At 36.1% G+C, this 17,748-nt stretch overlaps 1 protein-coding gene across 1 annotated transcript; it reads right to left on the reverse strand.

Moving 5' to 3' along the window:
* Positions 1–12,737: 12,737 nt before the first annotated feature.
* On the reverse strand, positions 12,738–16,194 carry HPGD (hydroxyprostaglandin dehydrogenase 15-(NAD); the record flags this gene model as incomplete). The annotated part of the gene is made up of 3 exons (XM_010080936.1): positions 12,738–12,876; positions 14,013–14,176; positions 16,118–16,194. Coding segments are annotated over 3 exons (380 nt in total), but the record flags the coding sequence as incomplete, so codon positions are not given.
* Positions 16,195–17,748: the final 1,554 nt, after the last annotated feature.

The raw sequence follows: 17,748 nt of genomic DNA on the forward strand, positions 1-17,748 counted from the left end.
CAGTTTCTTCCCTTCTAAAATATATTGGACATTGAAACCTATTCTGTTTGTGATGCAGTATGATAAATGTATGACAACTAGTGTTAAGGAGAAAATAGAAATCATATTTGAATACCAGTTGCTAGTTAAATTAAATTGCTACTCCCACACTATAGTGTAGTTGCTGCATCTTTTTATGCAGGTTCAAAGTGAGTTTCAGTTCCAAACAGGTCATGGATTCTTGAGAATAAATCATATGAACTCTGGCCAGTAATACTGGAAAAACTGTCTATGATGTAACAGCATACATTATCTTTGAAATAGAAGTGTTTGCCCTGAACTCCCTACCTGCCAAGGAAAAGTGCATCTAATAGTCCTAGTCTCAAATAGACTGAAAAAATTCAGGACTGTGTTTATCACTGACAATAAAAATTTTCATGTGAAGAACTTTTTAATCTTTTGGATAAAATGAAACTTTTCCCCTTAATGCTAGAAAATATTAAAAGCCTTCTGAACATGATACTAGCACAGCCACAATGTCTTCTGAGAAATAACAGATTACAGAGAAATTAGAGGTATGAGAATATTTTACTAATTACGAATTTGATCTTTTTATGTGAGGAAGCCTGCTGTACTAAAGTAATTTAATTTAATTGGCCTTCCGTCTTGAAAATTGTCTGCTTTTGCAAAGACAAAAAGTACTGTATCTCAGTAAATGCTGCAGCAGGGACCTATGAGTGTAAGTTGCCTCCTTGGCCTTTCAGTCCATTTTGCCAGCTTGCTTTCTAAGCTTGCAGCTATGTTTTTGCCATGATTTGCAAGCTGGAGAATTAGGATCAGGTAAGGATGCACTTGCTGCATACTCTGGATCAACTGATCAACTCCTGTTGGTGCATAGGCCAAGGAAAGGAGAGGAAGGCTGGTACAGTAATGTTCCCAGACCTCCTCCTGGACAGAGTTGATGTTGGAAGGTGTCCTGGGTCCAGCTGGGATAGGGTTAATTCTTCGCAGAAGCTGGGAGTTGGGCATAGCCGGATATTCGATACCATGCTGACGTCATGCCCGGGATATAAGGGGAAGCTAGCCGGGAGAGGGGTCTCTTTTGTGAAGCTCGTGGTGGTGAGATTTTCATTGTATCAGTGTTTCCATTGTACTCTATATCTTGTCTTATTGTTATATTCTTCTTTCTTTTGCTTTCCTCATGTGGTATTATTAAAAATCTGTCGTTATCTCAACTCAGGAGGTTCCACTTTTTCTTATTTGCCCCCATCTTACCGGGAGAGGAGTGGGGGGGGGAGGCGGTGTTGCGACCACGTGGTGGTGGTGGTCCTGACACCAAGACAGAAGGATATAGAGACATTCAAATTATTCAACTATTCAACTCCATCCCAGTTTGTCAAGTCTGGAGTTTGCTTAATGTAGCAGCATATCGCTGCCTAGGAAGCCCTTTGAAACGTTAGACATCTCCTCTTCACGGCTGATTCCAGACCAGCTTAGGAAAAAAACCCCTCCCTTCCTCAGACTGAATTAGTTGTGTTCTTTCTGACCATCAAGGGTAAGTCAGAAAAAACAAAGGCATGTTGCGTAGTGTCCTCATGCTGCTAGCAGCACTGGGGTTTTTTTCTACCATAAATAGACATTTCCCTTCCTTCTTCAGGATGTGCACATAGAAGCAGGACCTCTACTGTTTCAAGCAGTGGCCAACCTCAGAACTGGTTTTACATTTCTGTGTATCTGGCTTTTTTTTTTTTTTTTTTTTTCTTTTGTACACTATAGTTAACACTGCTGTTATCAGTTACTTGGTACGAGATAAAATCCTGCAGCCCATTCTTCTGTGTGTGATTTCTAAACCTCTCTATATGGCACAGGAAGTGGAACTTTGCAGCCATACTCAGTGATTGCAAGAGAAACCAAGAAATTTGGCATTTTTCCCTTTTCATGCTTCTGACCCAAAGCCTGGAATTTACTTTCTTTTAGGAAGGAAATTTCTAACCATCCACTGTACAGTCGGTCTTTATGCCATCACTTGCCACCATCTTTTATGAGCAATTTGTCAACAGATCAGAGTTCAGGCTGGTTGTGGGATGCTATGATGGTCTGCAAATTAGTAGTTCTAGAAGCACTAAAGTATGGTCCATGTAGAGGGTGTTAAAAAAGTAATGTGCAGAACTGTAGAACAGCCCAGATTGGAAGGGACCTTGAGAGATCATCTCGTCCAGTCTTTCATGGGAAAGGGAGCCTAGATGAGATCATCTAGATGATCTAGAACATCATAGAGTTCTCTGTCCCAAAGGAGATGCCTCTAACAAGGCTTTCCTGCAGCTTGGATGGATTCTTGTCTGTCTTCTTACCCTTTATTCTCTTCACTGGAACTGGTTCATGTTTTTTCCCCATAGGAATTTTGATTCTTCATCTCTCAGGCTCTGGACTGATCTCCAGCCAGTGGGTGACAAATTCCTCAAGTTCTTCTCTATTTAGTAATCTGGTGAATGTGTTTCACCAGAACTGAAGTGAAACTATCCCAACACCAGTCTGATTCTAAATATGGGGGAAAACACTCCAATTCTGTGTCTGCTAAGGTGACATTAAGTTCTGCAGATTCTCTTCCTTAATGGCTACCTTTTCTTCACCTTCTCATCCTTGACCATCAGACACCCTACCTCAAAGTGTAAGAACATGAAGTTGTAGGTGTGGAAAGGTCAAATTTAAAAAATAATAATGTAATTTCATTTCAACCTGCTGCTAATAGAACATTAAATTTTTAAAAATGCTTTACTAGATAAGGAAGAACTGATTGCGTTTAGAGAGGCCCCAGTCCACAACTATCAGATGTTTTGTCTGACTCTAACCCACATCACTGAGAACAGGAAACCCAGAAAAATCTGTTTCCTCTAGATCATGTTGATGTAATGGTATACAAGGTAATTAATATTCTGGATTTCAACCTGGCCCACTGGAATCCTCAAAGGCAAAATGAGACAAGAAACCAAACAGAACCTTTCCTGTCTTTTCCAGAGAAAGATAAATAGGAACAGCTAAGCAAGCTCTGACAAGCTTTAAGATCTGATAGGAAATTGGATTGTATTATATCACCTAAGGAGGGTTCTGGGGTCATCAAATTGATAAGAGTTGTTTGTTCTACTAAATACCTCTGTTTTAGGAGGAAAAAAATACAGCTGGTTGGTAGAAACTCGTTTAATCCAGAACTGAAATGCTGTCTATGACACTAAAAGCTCAGGGTTTAAAAGGCCTAACATTTTGCTAGACATCAGAGGAAGCAAAGAAAATCATATCTCAAAACATTCATTGTTTTTTGTTGTTGTCGAGCCATTTAGTTGAGAAACAACTCCTACAGGTATGAAATCCGCAGGAAAATAGTGGAACAGATCTCTGAATGGTGGAGACCAATTACTTCAGTATTACATTCAGCTTCAGCTTAAAGAGCAAACAAATGTTCTTGAGATTTACTACCCTTTCCCCTGTCCTTTCCCTAAATTGATTAAGTAAATAGAGAGAGAGAGAACGAGACAAACAGAATGTGCTTTCTCTCTCTGCATAGGTGTAGCTATGGGCATGCAGCAGGCTAAAGTCAATGGTACTTGTGATGTACTGGTTGTTTGCTCTTTTGGTATATCTACCAAATTCTGCTGTCAGAGAAGATACAGTATCCTGGTGGATTTTAAAGCTGTTCTTTTAATCAAAAGTGTGATGTATGGCAAGAGGTTTGCTTTTTTGCCAGCTTCAGGTTTTTCTCCTTTCTTTGGCCATTGGGTAAAAGGATGGTGCAGAGTATAAAGCAAATACGCTGATCTCCACTGGATTTAATGAGTACAGTTTTAAAACTAATTTAATACAAATTTCTCACTCCATTTCATTTTTTTGATATGTAAGTGGAGTTATGTATCCAACAACAGATATGCAAAACCCTCAAATGCTGCCAAAGAATACAAGTTATACAAGCGGGCATGTCACAGACTGACTTAGTGACTCACGTCTTGGCAGACGCCCTGTAAACAAAGCTACTGAATTAGTTTGACTCTGTCTAATCACAGAACTTATGCAGCTCACTTTCAAAGATATGCTTTAAAGAATTACTAGAGTGAAAATTTGATCAATATTCATGAATTACCAATCAGATGAAAAATTAGAGTAGGCTTTAGAAATCCAATTATAATAGTTGTATTCCAATCTCTGAGTTTTAATCAGACATGAATACATGCTAAATCTAAAGCAAAAATTTGCAAATCAAAATGCATTCTCTTTCTGTATTACTGCAATTTACATTTCTGCTGTGTGTCTCAGACTCCAACTTCTGTGCCAAACACCACTGTCAAAAATCCTGGTCACCTACAAAAACTGATTTTGAGTATCAGGCAAATATTGAGGATCCAGTAGTATAGGTTCCTTTGTGGATGATTAGAGGCCTGTTCATACATCCCAAGTGTTTTAAATATACAAAAAATAACAGCATGCAAGGGGAAAAAAAAGTAAAGTAAAGTAAATAATTAGAAACAAATAACTACAATTCTTCAGGTCAGATCTTTCAGAGTTACAATATTATAGAGGTAGCCAAGTTCTAAGAGAAGGTAGTCATGCTGCTTCTTAACTGTTATTTGCCAGTTTATACAAGTGTAAAATCTATTTATACTCCAGAGTTTGATTTCAATGAGCGTTAAGTACTAATTTGTTGAGGATGCCTTTGCTAGCACAAAATTTCCTGCTTAACTGATAACAAGCCTCCTTATGCTAACCTCTATAAATATTGAAAATTTAGAATGGTTACTATTCTATAATGCTAGAGTCTTTATAGGTAGATTTGCACCAATCTGCACCTGTGACTGTAAAGTCTCATGATAGCTTTCTTTCTTTCTCTTTTCATCTCTTCTAGAATGTTGTTTGTTGGCGTCCAGAGCTGGAGACTCCATCATGTCTCCCTGAAGAGGAATATTTGTGGTCAGTTTGGTTTGACATTGGCATTTCATCTAGAAATTAAACGTGAGATCTCAGTTTATGCATATTTTCAACTACCATTAGCAAATCTGGACAGTTTGTCACATGCTCTGGAGCAGTGTTCACTGTTAGTGCTCAAGTCCATGTAAGGTAACACTTTCTTCTGCATTTTCTGCAGAATTCTGCAACTCAGCAGCTGTGACTCAATACATTTGGAGATGAACATAGTTTTCTTGGATAGGCCAAAAATCACTTTTAACTGAATGTTTCTTTGAATACCCAGAAATTAAGGGAAGCTGGAGGCAAAGAGCTAACTAAGAGTAAGACAGCTAATGAAGCCTGCTTCTCTCCAGAAGGTGGAGAGCAATGTTATGCAGGAGGTGTTGGAGTGACGCAGAAAATTCCAACTCATTTCTTTGGGGGATTCTTGCATAGTTCTCGCCTTCCCTGACTACTAGTGCTGTCCAAAATGCATAGTCCTCGCAGGAAGATTTGGCAAAGAGGGAAAGCTCCACGCCTGGAAGACCTGTATGCAGTTAACGCCTCAGTACTATATGCTATCTCATGACTTTTTGTCTATAGCACCAAGCTAGACTCTCATGCCATTGACGAGTACACTCGTTTCAGTCTCACTGAAGTGGATGGGATCTTGGCATTTCCCTGAAGCTGAGAGTGCATTTTCAAGTATTGCTTTACATACAGATGTTTCTGCAAGATGACTAATGTTTCCGTGCCAAAGTTCCATTTAATTTGAGAATTTTTTTTTTTATAAATGCAGCACCAGGGCTTGAAATTTACAGAAATTAAACACATTTAGTTTATTTAAACAGGGATGATCACTTTTCAAGCTATCACTAATTGCAAATGCTATTAACAATGTTTAACATGTTTTTAGTCCCTGTGTCTGTGAAACAGACCCCACAGATCTTTGTTGGCACCCTGTGGTATTTTAATTTGTGCTACTAACATGTTTTCATGGTCAAATGTTCTAAGAAACTCTCTTTGGAAATGAAGTTTGAATTTCATTCCAGCGTGTAGAGTGATTACTGAACTATTTTTCTTCCTTAAGCTGTATAAATATTTTTTCCAACAGTTTATGGTATGATGACAGCTTGAGGGAGAATTAGTGGCCAAAAGCAACCTTACTATTCATACCAATATGTATACAAACTCTTTGTTGCTCATACAAATGAATCTTATTCTTTTAGCTGCTGAGTTTGCAACATGTATGTGTCACAGACAAATATCCATGCTGGAAGAAATAGCTACTTGTCTTCAGTTTGGATTAGTAGTACAAACTTTGTAATTTATGGAAATGTTTTGTTCTGTGTTTGTTTTTTTGAATGGTTGACATATTAAATAACGAGGAATGACAAGGAATAATGAGACTACTCAGATGATATATTTGATGTTTTTTCAAGGAACTCAGTTTTGGTTTTAGCTACACTGTACTATTTTTTTTTTCAATCAACTCAGTTGCACTCAGTGGACAGTTCTGTTCAATAAATGCAATGGCAATGTATCCTCTTTTCTACTTTTTTTACTTGCCATTATTCTTTGGATGTGTTGCTTTCAAAGGGAAGTTGATTTTTTGGTGTTGTGGGCGGGGTGGTTTTTTTTGTTCTTTTTGTGGTTTTTTTTTGTTTGTTTGTTTGCTTTGTTTTCCCCTTCTACAAGTAAAAAACAATATTAGCTACTCAAGACACCAGGAGGAGAGAAATCCATATGAAAAAGACTAAATTCCTCCTGCCACAAAGACTCTGGCATGAAATATTTGGGGAATGTCCAGTGCATAGAATCACAAGTATTTCAGTGACTGTGAAATTGATCCATCTATGATAATATATAAAATAATTCATAAAATATTATAACAGATAAGTCAGTAGATTTGCCTTAGCAGGTGGAATTTTAGAGATACATAATATGTCAAAGTTTATACAGTTAATGTGTGAGTGTTTAAAGACCAAATCTAATTTTGGTGTAATTCAGGAACTGAGGAAAAAAAAAAGAAATTCCAAATTGGATTTAGACTAGGTAAAACCTGCTCAATGAAATGTAGTTTAGATAGATTTAAGCATATTCCATGAACTTGACAGTACATATTCAGCCGATGAACATCACTGAAAAATAATGTTTTTGACTTTTAGAATCAGGTACTTGCATAAATAGTGAATGTTGCTCTAAAATAAAGGATAATTTCTATTGTCTATTCTGTAAGTGTGTAGATATACATACATATATGTGGATATATGTATGTGTGTGTGTATGTATATATATAAAATAACATAGTCATGTACAGAAGGTATAAAAATGAAAGTGTAGTAGTCCTGGTATGAAGTCAATATGTACTGTTCTTCCTCTAGGAAAATGTGAGTATAAGATGAAGTGCTGGTGTAGCACTGGGCATGTATGAATACCTAGCTGCATTGTCTCTAGCCTTGCATTAATACATACCAAAGAACATAACTTTCTTAAAACAAAACAGCAGCGGTAGTTCTGATAAGTGTCAGCTAATTTGTAAACATTGCTGAGGGCAGTGTGTTTAAACAGCCTTGCAAATGCAGAGGGGAAAATAGCTCCATAAAGGAACACTATATCTGTTTGAAGTGAAACTGCCAGAAGGATTTTGTCCAAGGAAGATGATTCACTTTTGTAACAGCTGTTCCAGAATTCAGATTCCAGATTTCAGTGTTCTCTGCCCATCTGTGGGTCTTTCTTGAGAACTGCAGCATTCATGTGTACGTGAGGCTAACTGCTTGTAGTGTTAATTGCAGGAATACATCTTCAAGGTCAAATGCTGCACGAGATTCTGAAGTGTTAGTCATTAATAGGAATGGCTAGATAAGCTAAAATACAACTAGTTTTCTGAAGAGTTCTACATTCCAATGTTCCGGAAATATCTTTATTTCGTCTTCTCTTCTGTGGGTTTTGTTTGCAGGTGTGGGAAAGTGCACTCAGAGTTGTCTTTGTGCTTTTTTCTGAAGGCAAGCAGAAGTGTCCTCATTCTCGTGTCCTATAGTAAAGAGTTCAAAGCCATGTAACTGAGAGCTTTATTTCCTATTCTTTATTTTCTGAAGATTGAGGCTGCTGAGGAAAGCTCGCATTGAAAAGAGAAAAAATGCTGCTGAGATACCTTGGGCCATTTTTGTGGAGTGGAGCATCATGTGAGCTGCTAAACTGGCCTTACAGTTTGAAATCAGTGAAAGGAGTGATGCCTTAAGTGGACACGATCTTGGTGACTGCTGAAGAGGCACAGTTGTGTTTTGGTGTAGCTGGTGTGTAGCTCACTGCTGAAATGCTTGTGTTTAAAGTAATCCAATAGAAAGATACAGAGGAGGACGTGGCAAGGTCAGGGTGGCAGATAAGGGATTAAATAGATCTTTTGCATTCTTCTTGGATATCACTGCAATGAGTTTCTGCTTTATGAGGCTAAATCTAGAGCCTTAAACCATCCAGAATTCCTGGGCCAGATGTGAGACCTGTCACCAGATGATCATCCTGTCCTGTGTGGCCTCTCTTCTAGGTGAGAGCAGAAGGGCTAGAACCCTCTGATGAAAGTAAAAGCTGAAAAAGTTCAATTCTCTAGCAAGAAATTAACTCTGCCTCTGCAGTGGTAATAATCTCCGTAAGGTTTGCCCAGCAGATGCCAGCAGTGAATTATCACAGAGCTGGTGGGAAAATAAAAGGAGCTGAATATGTAACTGCTTTGCTGCTTAAAGCATCATTGCTTGAAATAGATTAATTTTTTTTCACTAAGGTTTAAGTTTTACTGTGAAGATCCTAATTTTATTCTGAGAACAGTGTGTTAGACTGTCTCTCTATACAAGTCAGAAAACATTCAGGTTTAGATTTGGTCCACAGTTCATAACAATGGCTCTCCACATAAACAATGGTATTAAGTTACTTATTTCAAAGATGTTTTAGCTTTAGCCTTTTTGCATCTTACATATTTTTTTACCTAACCTCTTCTCTTCCTGTTTACTGTCCTCTTCAGAGTAAGAGCATAACTTTTCTTGTTTACCATCCCGCTCAGTTTGAATTACAAGTTTGACCTGACATTAAGCTGTTTCTTTTTGTACTGGAGGAAAAAAAAAAAAAAATCTAAGTCATATGGTATTATCCTTCACTTTCACTAAACTGTCTGGACTCCTTGAGCCAGGGCTGAAAACTGTCAACATCTTTTGATGCAAAGCAAATAGACTTAGCGAAAAGGGAAGTTCAAGCTGGAGAATCATTCTCTAGAAAGTTTAGAGAGTTCAACACTGGAGGAAGGAAATCCTTATCTGTCAAAAGAGCCCCATCCTGCTCAACAGCCATGGAGTTAGATATCTAATGCTATTCCTTTAAAGGTTAGGCTCATATTCAAGATTTCAGTGGAAACCAGATTTTGGTTTAACTAAAGGTTGATTTTGGTTTGCTGTTTGCGAAACTTATGTTCCAAACAAGAAGAAGAGGTCTAGTCTTTCGTATCAGGACTTCCTTAATTGAAGGAAACTACAAGGAGAACTTGTTACTGCATGGATCACCCCCTCAATAATAAAAATGATACACATATGATTTTATGATGCAAATAACACAAGTCAATTCCAGGTCCTTCTAAACTGTACAGAATATAATGTGTTATCCACATAATTATGTTGATGGCTGTGGTTATGTACCTTTTCAAAAAGATTTCCTTGAATCAAGACATTAAATAATACAAATAAAGTAATACTGTAATGTCCCAATGCGGTTGAAATGCCTTGATTTAGGCTTTCATATAGGATCATAAACACTAAAAAAATTAAGTTCACAAGTAATATTTACGCTTTACCCTTAAAAGATTCCTATCTGAAACTGTAAAGACCCGCTGAAAAGTGAACTCATGTCACATGGAATTGAATGTTCATTACAAATAATGATCATTCTATGAGTCTGGAATATTGCTTGTCATTTTATGTTCTTGGCAATTAGTAGCTCTCTTTTAAAATATTTATTTTTCCTTTTGGCTGAGTTTCCCAAAAACTGGAACAGTCATCTTAAAAACTATGGTCTCCCAGGCAAAATAAATTAAGTCTTGGAATTATGTCAAGACTTTTAACTGAAGAAAAAGTTTCAAAACAATCTTTGTGCAGAAGTGAGACTCACTTTCTCCCTTTAACTCGTCTTTCTACCTACTGCTTCTCTGAGTGTTTCTATCTGTAAATCAAACATAAGCTCTTTTTCTTGCTTTCTGGAAGACTTCCAAAGTTTGGGGGGAAGTCTTACAGGAAACCTTTACAAAACATGTTTAGGACTTGTTGTTCCTGTGCAGATAAAACCCTCAAATGTATTTTAGACTAACTGAAACTGGAAAACTGTAATATTTTGGTTTGGGGCATTTTTTTTAAATTAAAAGTTAGAAATTTGGTGGCTTTTTTTCCTATTAAATTTTTTGTCAAGAGTTTTACTTCATTATTACTTCCTTGTTTCTTTCAGTGAGTTCCAGATGTGCTAATAATTTGAGATTTATCATAGTATAAATATTTATTTGAGCAAATGAGCATATATTGCATTCTGAGACTTCCTTATTGGATTATCAGATGGAAGTGAATGCAGTCTCTACCTTTCATGATGTTTGCTATATGACTTTGGTTTAAAAGCATCTGTTTTTGAGCTACAAAAATAATCCAGAACACAAGACCTATATATACAAGAAAGATATGGTTTTAATTCTTTCGCAGATACAGCCTCAGATTTTCCAAGTGTCCTGGAGTCTAATTGCATATTTTATTAATCTAATTTTGTCTTGTGTGACTATTGATATATCACATAAATGGAATCCATTCTTAGTATACTGCCAATTCACAGAATTAGAATTTTGTACCAGTGCAATACCACAAGTTAATTGTGCAATATTTAAAGTGATTGGCTCTAATTAACTTTATATTTTTTCTGTTCTTCTTGCTCCAGGAAGCATACATTGGACTTCTTGCCTTTTATTATTAACATTCTTAAATGATATATTTTTTTCATTGATCCCTCGAAAAACTCAACCCTCCCTGTTTAACAGTCTTTCTTTTGGGGCAACAAGGAATAGAGATGAACAAAAGCAGTCAAGGCAACAATATATCATCAATATATGTACTGACATTTACAATATTCCCATTGATATTTGAAGTATGTTATTAAGAGAAGTTGCTGTGTTACCATCTTAATGTGGTGTTTGCTAGTTACATAGTTTGCATATGCTATCATTATTATTAAACCTTCCCTTGTTTATAAATTACATTAAAATACTGTTTAACAAGGAGACAAGCAGAGTAAATTATTAGTGTTAGGACCTAAATAAAGAAGCATACTGACTTGAAGTTTATATCGCATCTTTTGCACTAGTCTGTCATGTATTAGGAATTGCTCTGATTTTAATGAGACAAAAATAGAAATTTATACCATCGAATCAGATAGTAGTTTTTAGTCCAGAGGGATATACAGATGCTTTCAGGGATGATGATGGTGTGGCTAGCATCATGTGTGTGTTCAAAATAGGCTTTAAAAATAGTGTTAACATAGCCAAAAATGGAGGCAGGGGGAGAATGATGAGTAATTCAAGGTATGTGTGTCTGCTGCTTTTCTTCTTCCCGCAGTCTTATTACTCCCTGACTTCCACAGAAGGTAAATACTAGTGTTTCCACCCTCAGTTACAATGCTGAAAAAAACAACGCTTACATCAGTGAAATTAAACTCAGTACTCCTAACAAGGGTAAACATTAACTCTTCGCAGCTTTCCCAGGAGTTATTAAATCTGCTTATGCTATGAGCATAAATAAATTACCATGTAAAAAATTATTTTTGTCAGGCATGTAACCCACAGAGTACCAAGGTTGGTTTCATAACTGTAGCTGGGGATCGACCTGGATTCAGAAAGTTCAGTGGCACTCTGGAGGTAGGAAGCTTATTTTTTATTTTCATTGCCACTGTATGATTCTATGATTCTATGACAACATGCTTCATCTAAGAAAATGTATTGTAATACCAAAATGGACATGTACAAAACATTAAAAAAAACAGATTATTCAGGATTTAATTGAGTTTTAATCAATCAAGGCAAGAAATTAGATTTAAAGATTTAGAAAATGAGATTTAATGAATAAGTACACATTTCAATCAATGACAAAGTATTCATACTTCTATCTACAGAGAGAACATTCTTTTATATATATATGTATATATATATATCTATAAAAGAAAACAAAAATGTTTCTGAACTATTTTATAAATAGCTAAAATCCAAGAAGATAAAATCCTATACTTTCTTGTGTGATATGCAACATATTCAGTTGCATATATAAATGAGGAAAGAGAATTTTGCCTCTTGTTCTATTTTACATTTCCTAAGGAAAAGTAAATTGTTAACTCTTTATAGATATATTTGGGTTCTAGATTCCTGAATTGAATTCCTTGTCTTAAGAATTCAAGAGGTAAATAAGTAGACACAACAGTGAAAAGAATTATACAAAATCCGTCAGGTCCACCAAAATAGGCTTGGAATACATAGATCAGAACAACCAAAAGGAAAAAACTGGCCCTCTTACTACATAATTTAAAATCTTGAGAGCAGTATGTTTATTTTACTGAATAAATACTATTGTTATTGCTCAGAGAATCAAATAGGATGGTAACATCTTCCCACAACAGATTTTCTTGTCCATCTCTCTGTTATTAGGATGAGAATGTTTAAACACTGTCACTGCTCTAGATATAACACTCACCTTTTTTTCCAAAAATTACTCTTTTCAAAATTTTTTATATTTAAGAAAAGGCAAAAATATTTAGCATAAAGCAATTATTTATCTCTTTGATGATGTAAAAGGTGTTTGGCTGTATTGTTGAAAATGAATCCCTTGGGATGCTGTAATCTTCATAACTTCTCCATTTAGAGTATCATCTTCGATTATTGTTATCAGTCCCTCAGCAATTCTCGATGGGCTGGAAAAAAAAAAAAAGTTTTTTTCAGAGTCATGATGCAATAGAACACGTGAAAAGGACAAGTAAAGAAACTTAATGTGAATCTATACACCCTGAAAATTAAACAATCTGGTATTTGAACAAATTTATTTTCAAGAAAAGCAGAGGTGATATGAGTCATTCAGGAGAGATATTCAGTCTCTTCAATCAGGACATACAATGTAAAGCGGCAGTTTTACAAATCATCATTTGTTTGCTCTAGTTACTGCTGAATCCCTGTGGACATCCAGCCGCCACTGGGCTTCATATCAAAGTTTTCTCTGTCAGGGCAATGGACAGAAGTAATCCTTACACAATCCTCTGCAGCGCTTTGCTGTTGATTTATCCTGTTTCTGTAAGTAGGACTGACGTACAAGTTAGCATAAGGAGAACTTTGTCACATGCAGTTTGCTGTTGTCAGTAAGTGCAATATATTTTACATATGAAAAAGCGTGGGCAAAGCAACAGTCATACTATTTCCTTTGTGCAGAAGGATCTGAGCAGCTAATTGTTAGAGACTAAGAAATTGTTAAAAAAATTATCCCTTTATGTGATTGTTCTTGTTCACATTTGTGATTGCTATGTGATTGTGTATTGTTGCAATCTTTCCCACCTGTCTGCTTTTGGCCTTTTTTGGCAATAGTGCAATGGGCTAGGTAACTCTTTGATTTGATCCACTATTGTTGCTACGGTGTGCTTATGAACTTAGTACAGTTTTGTCAGTTCTTGGTCTGATTTTTGTCTTGGTTCACTTGCACATTTTGTGGAAATTCAATACAAATTATATACTCTGTATCTCATAACAAGTTTGATTAAACAAATTTATGGAAGAACTCCAAGGACTATTAAAAATTTATACACCATCTTTAACTTGGGAATTTGGTTTGCACTTTGCTGGGAAATGGGAATGCATACAGGGAAATATCACTATGTAGGTGATACTCTTAAGATAACCTTAAATATCTGCCATTTGTTCCTTGTATGTAGGTTAACACATTTGATAGGCTTCTATCTGAGGCAGCATTTCCCTTTTATTTTAATTTTGCTGAAAGTGCTGTTGTGTTTGCTTTTTCTTCATCAACAGAGATCAGAAACACACTGTATCTGACTTGACTTACTCCATCACACCATAGAACTGCATCATATTTTTGATCTCATCTTTATATGAATAGTATTGTCCCATATTCTCTTCTTTATCTATTGACTGAAGAATTGGTGTGTTGACAAATCCTGGACAAATTGTGTTGAGTCTTACACCGTAGTTTTCCATATTAGCAGCTAACTAGAAAAGAGAAAAAGGAATTAGTTACCAACATTTTAAAACAGTATTGTGCAAGTAATTTTTCAAATAATGAGATTTACCACTAAGTACTTTTCAGCCTTGCTTGGTAAGCAAGTTTTGTTATTACTGATTGTTTTGTTTCAGCAGCTAAGTTTGGAGCATGTTTTGTCTAGTAATCATCCTAGATTACTAGAAAAAAAAAAGTTTTCTTGAGAGAACAATTCTACAAGAAATCAACACTTTTTTCCATGCAGCTGTTTTTTCTTATATGTTTGTTATAAGTACTCTTGGCATGTCAACAGTATTCTAGGGTGATGATATAACTCTCAGAAGCAAAACCAAGTAAAAAATATCTCCCAAATATAAGAACTTGCTTATTAAAAGAAAACTATATGAAATCAAATCAAGATTTAACTCTGAGATGGTATTTACCTCCCTCACATCAACAGAAATAGGATTTGTTCTTTACCCCTAGAACTGTAAAGCTAAACCTTGCCAGCTGCTCTGTTGTCTCTGCCAAGGGACGAATCTATCACTGAGCATCTCCACAGGAAAGTCCCTGTGAACTCCAGGAAAGAGGCAGGATTTTTTTCAGGAAGTAGTTCGGGAACATGACGAAAGCAAGCAGCACAAATTGTTCTGGGAATGGCAGGACCTTTCATTTGTGGTGCTACCGATGGATGTGTATAGCAAAGAGGTCTGATCAGCATCCAGGCATATGCTGAATGCTGGGTGAACTTTTTAGCACAGAATTTATGAACTATACATGATATATCCAAGAATAACCATAACTGTTCAACACTGAATTCTATTTATTTTAACATTTATCAGGAGTCCTTTTGGGTATTATGCAAATCTCATGTCATTTTTGTAATGCGATAGCCTGCCCTTTTCGACTGGAGAAGAAAAGAAACTGAAGTCCTAGATGTTTTGTGTCATACCTGCCCAACGTTAAGCTGTACTGCCTTTCCTGGTAAATTCAGTGATCGGCTGTGTTTATTATTCTTTTTTTCCTCAGCATTCTCATGTTCCATAGAGACATTATTTCCTCCAATTTTCTAGAATAACCTTTATTTTTGAACTTAGATGGTGATGTTTATATTACCACGAGAAAACAAAAATGGAAAACCAGGTGTCAGGCTCATACTGTGGCTAATATGTTATATGCAACACTTATACATACTAATCTGTTTAGGTTAATCTAAAAAATAAGTTATTCAAGTGGGACATGGGGGCATAAGATATGTCTAAACTATCCAAATTATCATTTAAGGTACTTTATTCTGGAAATTAGATTGGAACTCTTATATGAGTAGACTATCTTTAAGTTTAGCCTATGAAAATTTAATCATATTTGCTTCCTCAAAGTTATTTTATCTTACTGCTTCTTCAGTTTAACTAGAAAGTTTTGGAGTCAGAGGCTAATACTTACTATATGGTCATAAAACATCGAACGTCCCATCCTGAATACACTTTGCATTTTCAGTGTATTAATAGTTGGTAAGAATAAATAATGGTAAACATTCTTATGTTCAAGTCACTTTTTTTTTTTTTGCAGTTTTGTGCCTACTTATAATTTTTAAAAAGTTATCAAACTGACTTAAAATAAGGAAACCAAAATGTTAAATGATTGGGATGGAGTTATGGAACGTATTTTTAAAGCTTGGATAGAATTTGACTTTTGGGTTCCTCCCACTGTTCTTAAATTACTTTGCAACATCTTTCTTCCATGCTTCTAAAACCTGAAATCAGTCATGAACACATACATGCCTTACTCCATCTTTGGATTCCCTTTGTGAAAGGAGGGAACCTTCACTGCTTCAGACACTTGGTTTTCTTTAAGAAAATTCATTCCAGTTGTGTTACAATAGAGAGGGAACATAAGAAACTTAGTATGTTCCCAAGGAGCTGGTGATACTGTTTTAAAAAACACATACTTACTGCTATTGACCGTGTGAATCCAATTACACCATGCTTTGTAGCACAGTACACAGGTTGGAAAGCAGCAGGCATGAGTCCTTTAAAATAAAAAGGTAGCTGAATAAAGATGTTGTGTACTCCTATTTATGATTACCTTAAACACAAATAGGTTTAAAATGTGAAAAATAAGTGATGGATGTATTGAGATGGAACAAAATAGATTAGCAAAAGTTTGCAAATTATATTTTGTAATCTGAAGTAGGCTGGTGAAAGATATGAGATGGATAAAAACATGAGGAGGCAAAAGAAGAGTAATAAAAAAGTATAAACTTTAAGAGGAAAAGTGGTGTCTAGGAAGTAGGATTTAAGATGGAGTACAAGATTTGGAAGAAAACACTCAAGGATGAGATTTTTTGAGCCTATGAATCTGTGAAGTATTTAAAGTATATAAAGTATGTAAAGTATTTCAGCATAAGATGAAGGAGGGTAGATTTATATTAGATATTAGGAAGAAATTTTTCACTGTAAGGGTGGTGAGGCACTGGAACAGGTTGCCCAGAGAAGCTGTGGATGCCCCATCCCTGGAGGTGTTCAAGGCCAGGCTGGATGAGGCTTTGAGCAACCTGGGCTAGTGGAGGGTGTCCCTGCCCATGGCAGGGGGGTGGAACTTGATGATTTGAGGTCCTTTCCAACTCAAACCATTCTATGATTCTATTTTAAATAAACTTTGATTGCTGACACCCTGGCTGCTGCTATGTAAACTGGACACCTGCAGTCGCAGTCATTTACAGTGATTTCAGGAAGGAAGTGCGGGAAAAGGTCAGGGAAATAACAAAATACATTTTGACTACTGCAACTGATTTAGTATTATCTTTGTAATATATCAAAACGTAAAGAAAATGTCTGACTTAAATCCCTTGCTTATGTTGCTTCTTTGGAATAGTAACAAAACTCAGACACAGATAAAACTTTTCCTGTAGCCCTAATAGGAGAGACCAGAATGAGCGTGCTGCACTGAAGCACAATCAGCCAAGGCATCTGCCTGTGCAATAGTTACTGCTTATGTGGTTAGTACTCTAACAAACAGGTACTCCTTTGCCTACTGGTTTTTGCTTAGAGGAGTAACTATAAACAAAGTAATTCAGACTTAATGCACAACCTGAGGCATTGTAAAATTAATTTCTATTGCAATACTATGGTAATATTTCATAGGTGGTGGGGTTTTTTTTTAAGTGATTTAAATGAAATAGAGAAGCCGTTTTGCAATAAGCAAATGGAAAAAGCACTAAGAAGTGAATGCAGGTCCTCGGTGCAAAGAGAGTGTAGACATAAGTGAGTAAGCACTGTGAATGGAAAAATAAGATGAAGAGCTCAGATAGTGAGCAGAAACAAATGAAAGTAGAGATGTGAATAGGAAAGCTCTTTGAAGCATTTTCTAGATTTAATTAGATTGGCTGAAAAGGATTTCATGGTATGGTACCTCCTACAGTACGCCCTGTTCTGGACTGAAAAGTCAGGATAAAGATTTTTAGAAGGGAACAGGAAAAAGAGGTAACAGTCCTGGGTAATATCATTGCTATCTTCTGTAAGGAAAAGGAGAAGCAAAGTGACTGCTAACGTTATCCTCAGTATCCTCGCAGCTAAACTGAGGA

This window comes from Pterocles gutturalis, unplaced genomic scaffold (assembly GCF_000699245.1).
Source record: "Pterocles gutturalis isolate BGI_N339 unplaced genomic scaffold, ASM69924v1 scaffold51019, whole genome shotgun sequence".
NCBI lineage: Eukaryota > Metazoa > Chordata > Aves > Pterocliformes > Pteroclidae > Pterocles > Pterocles gutturalis.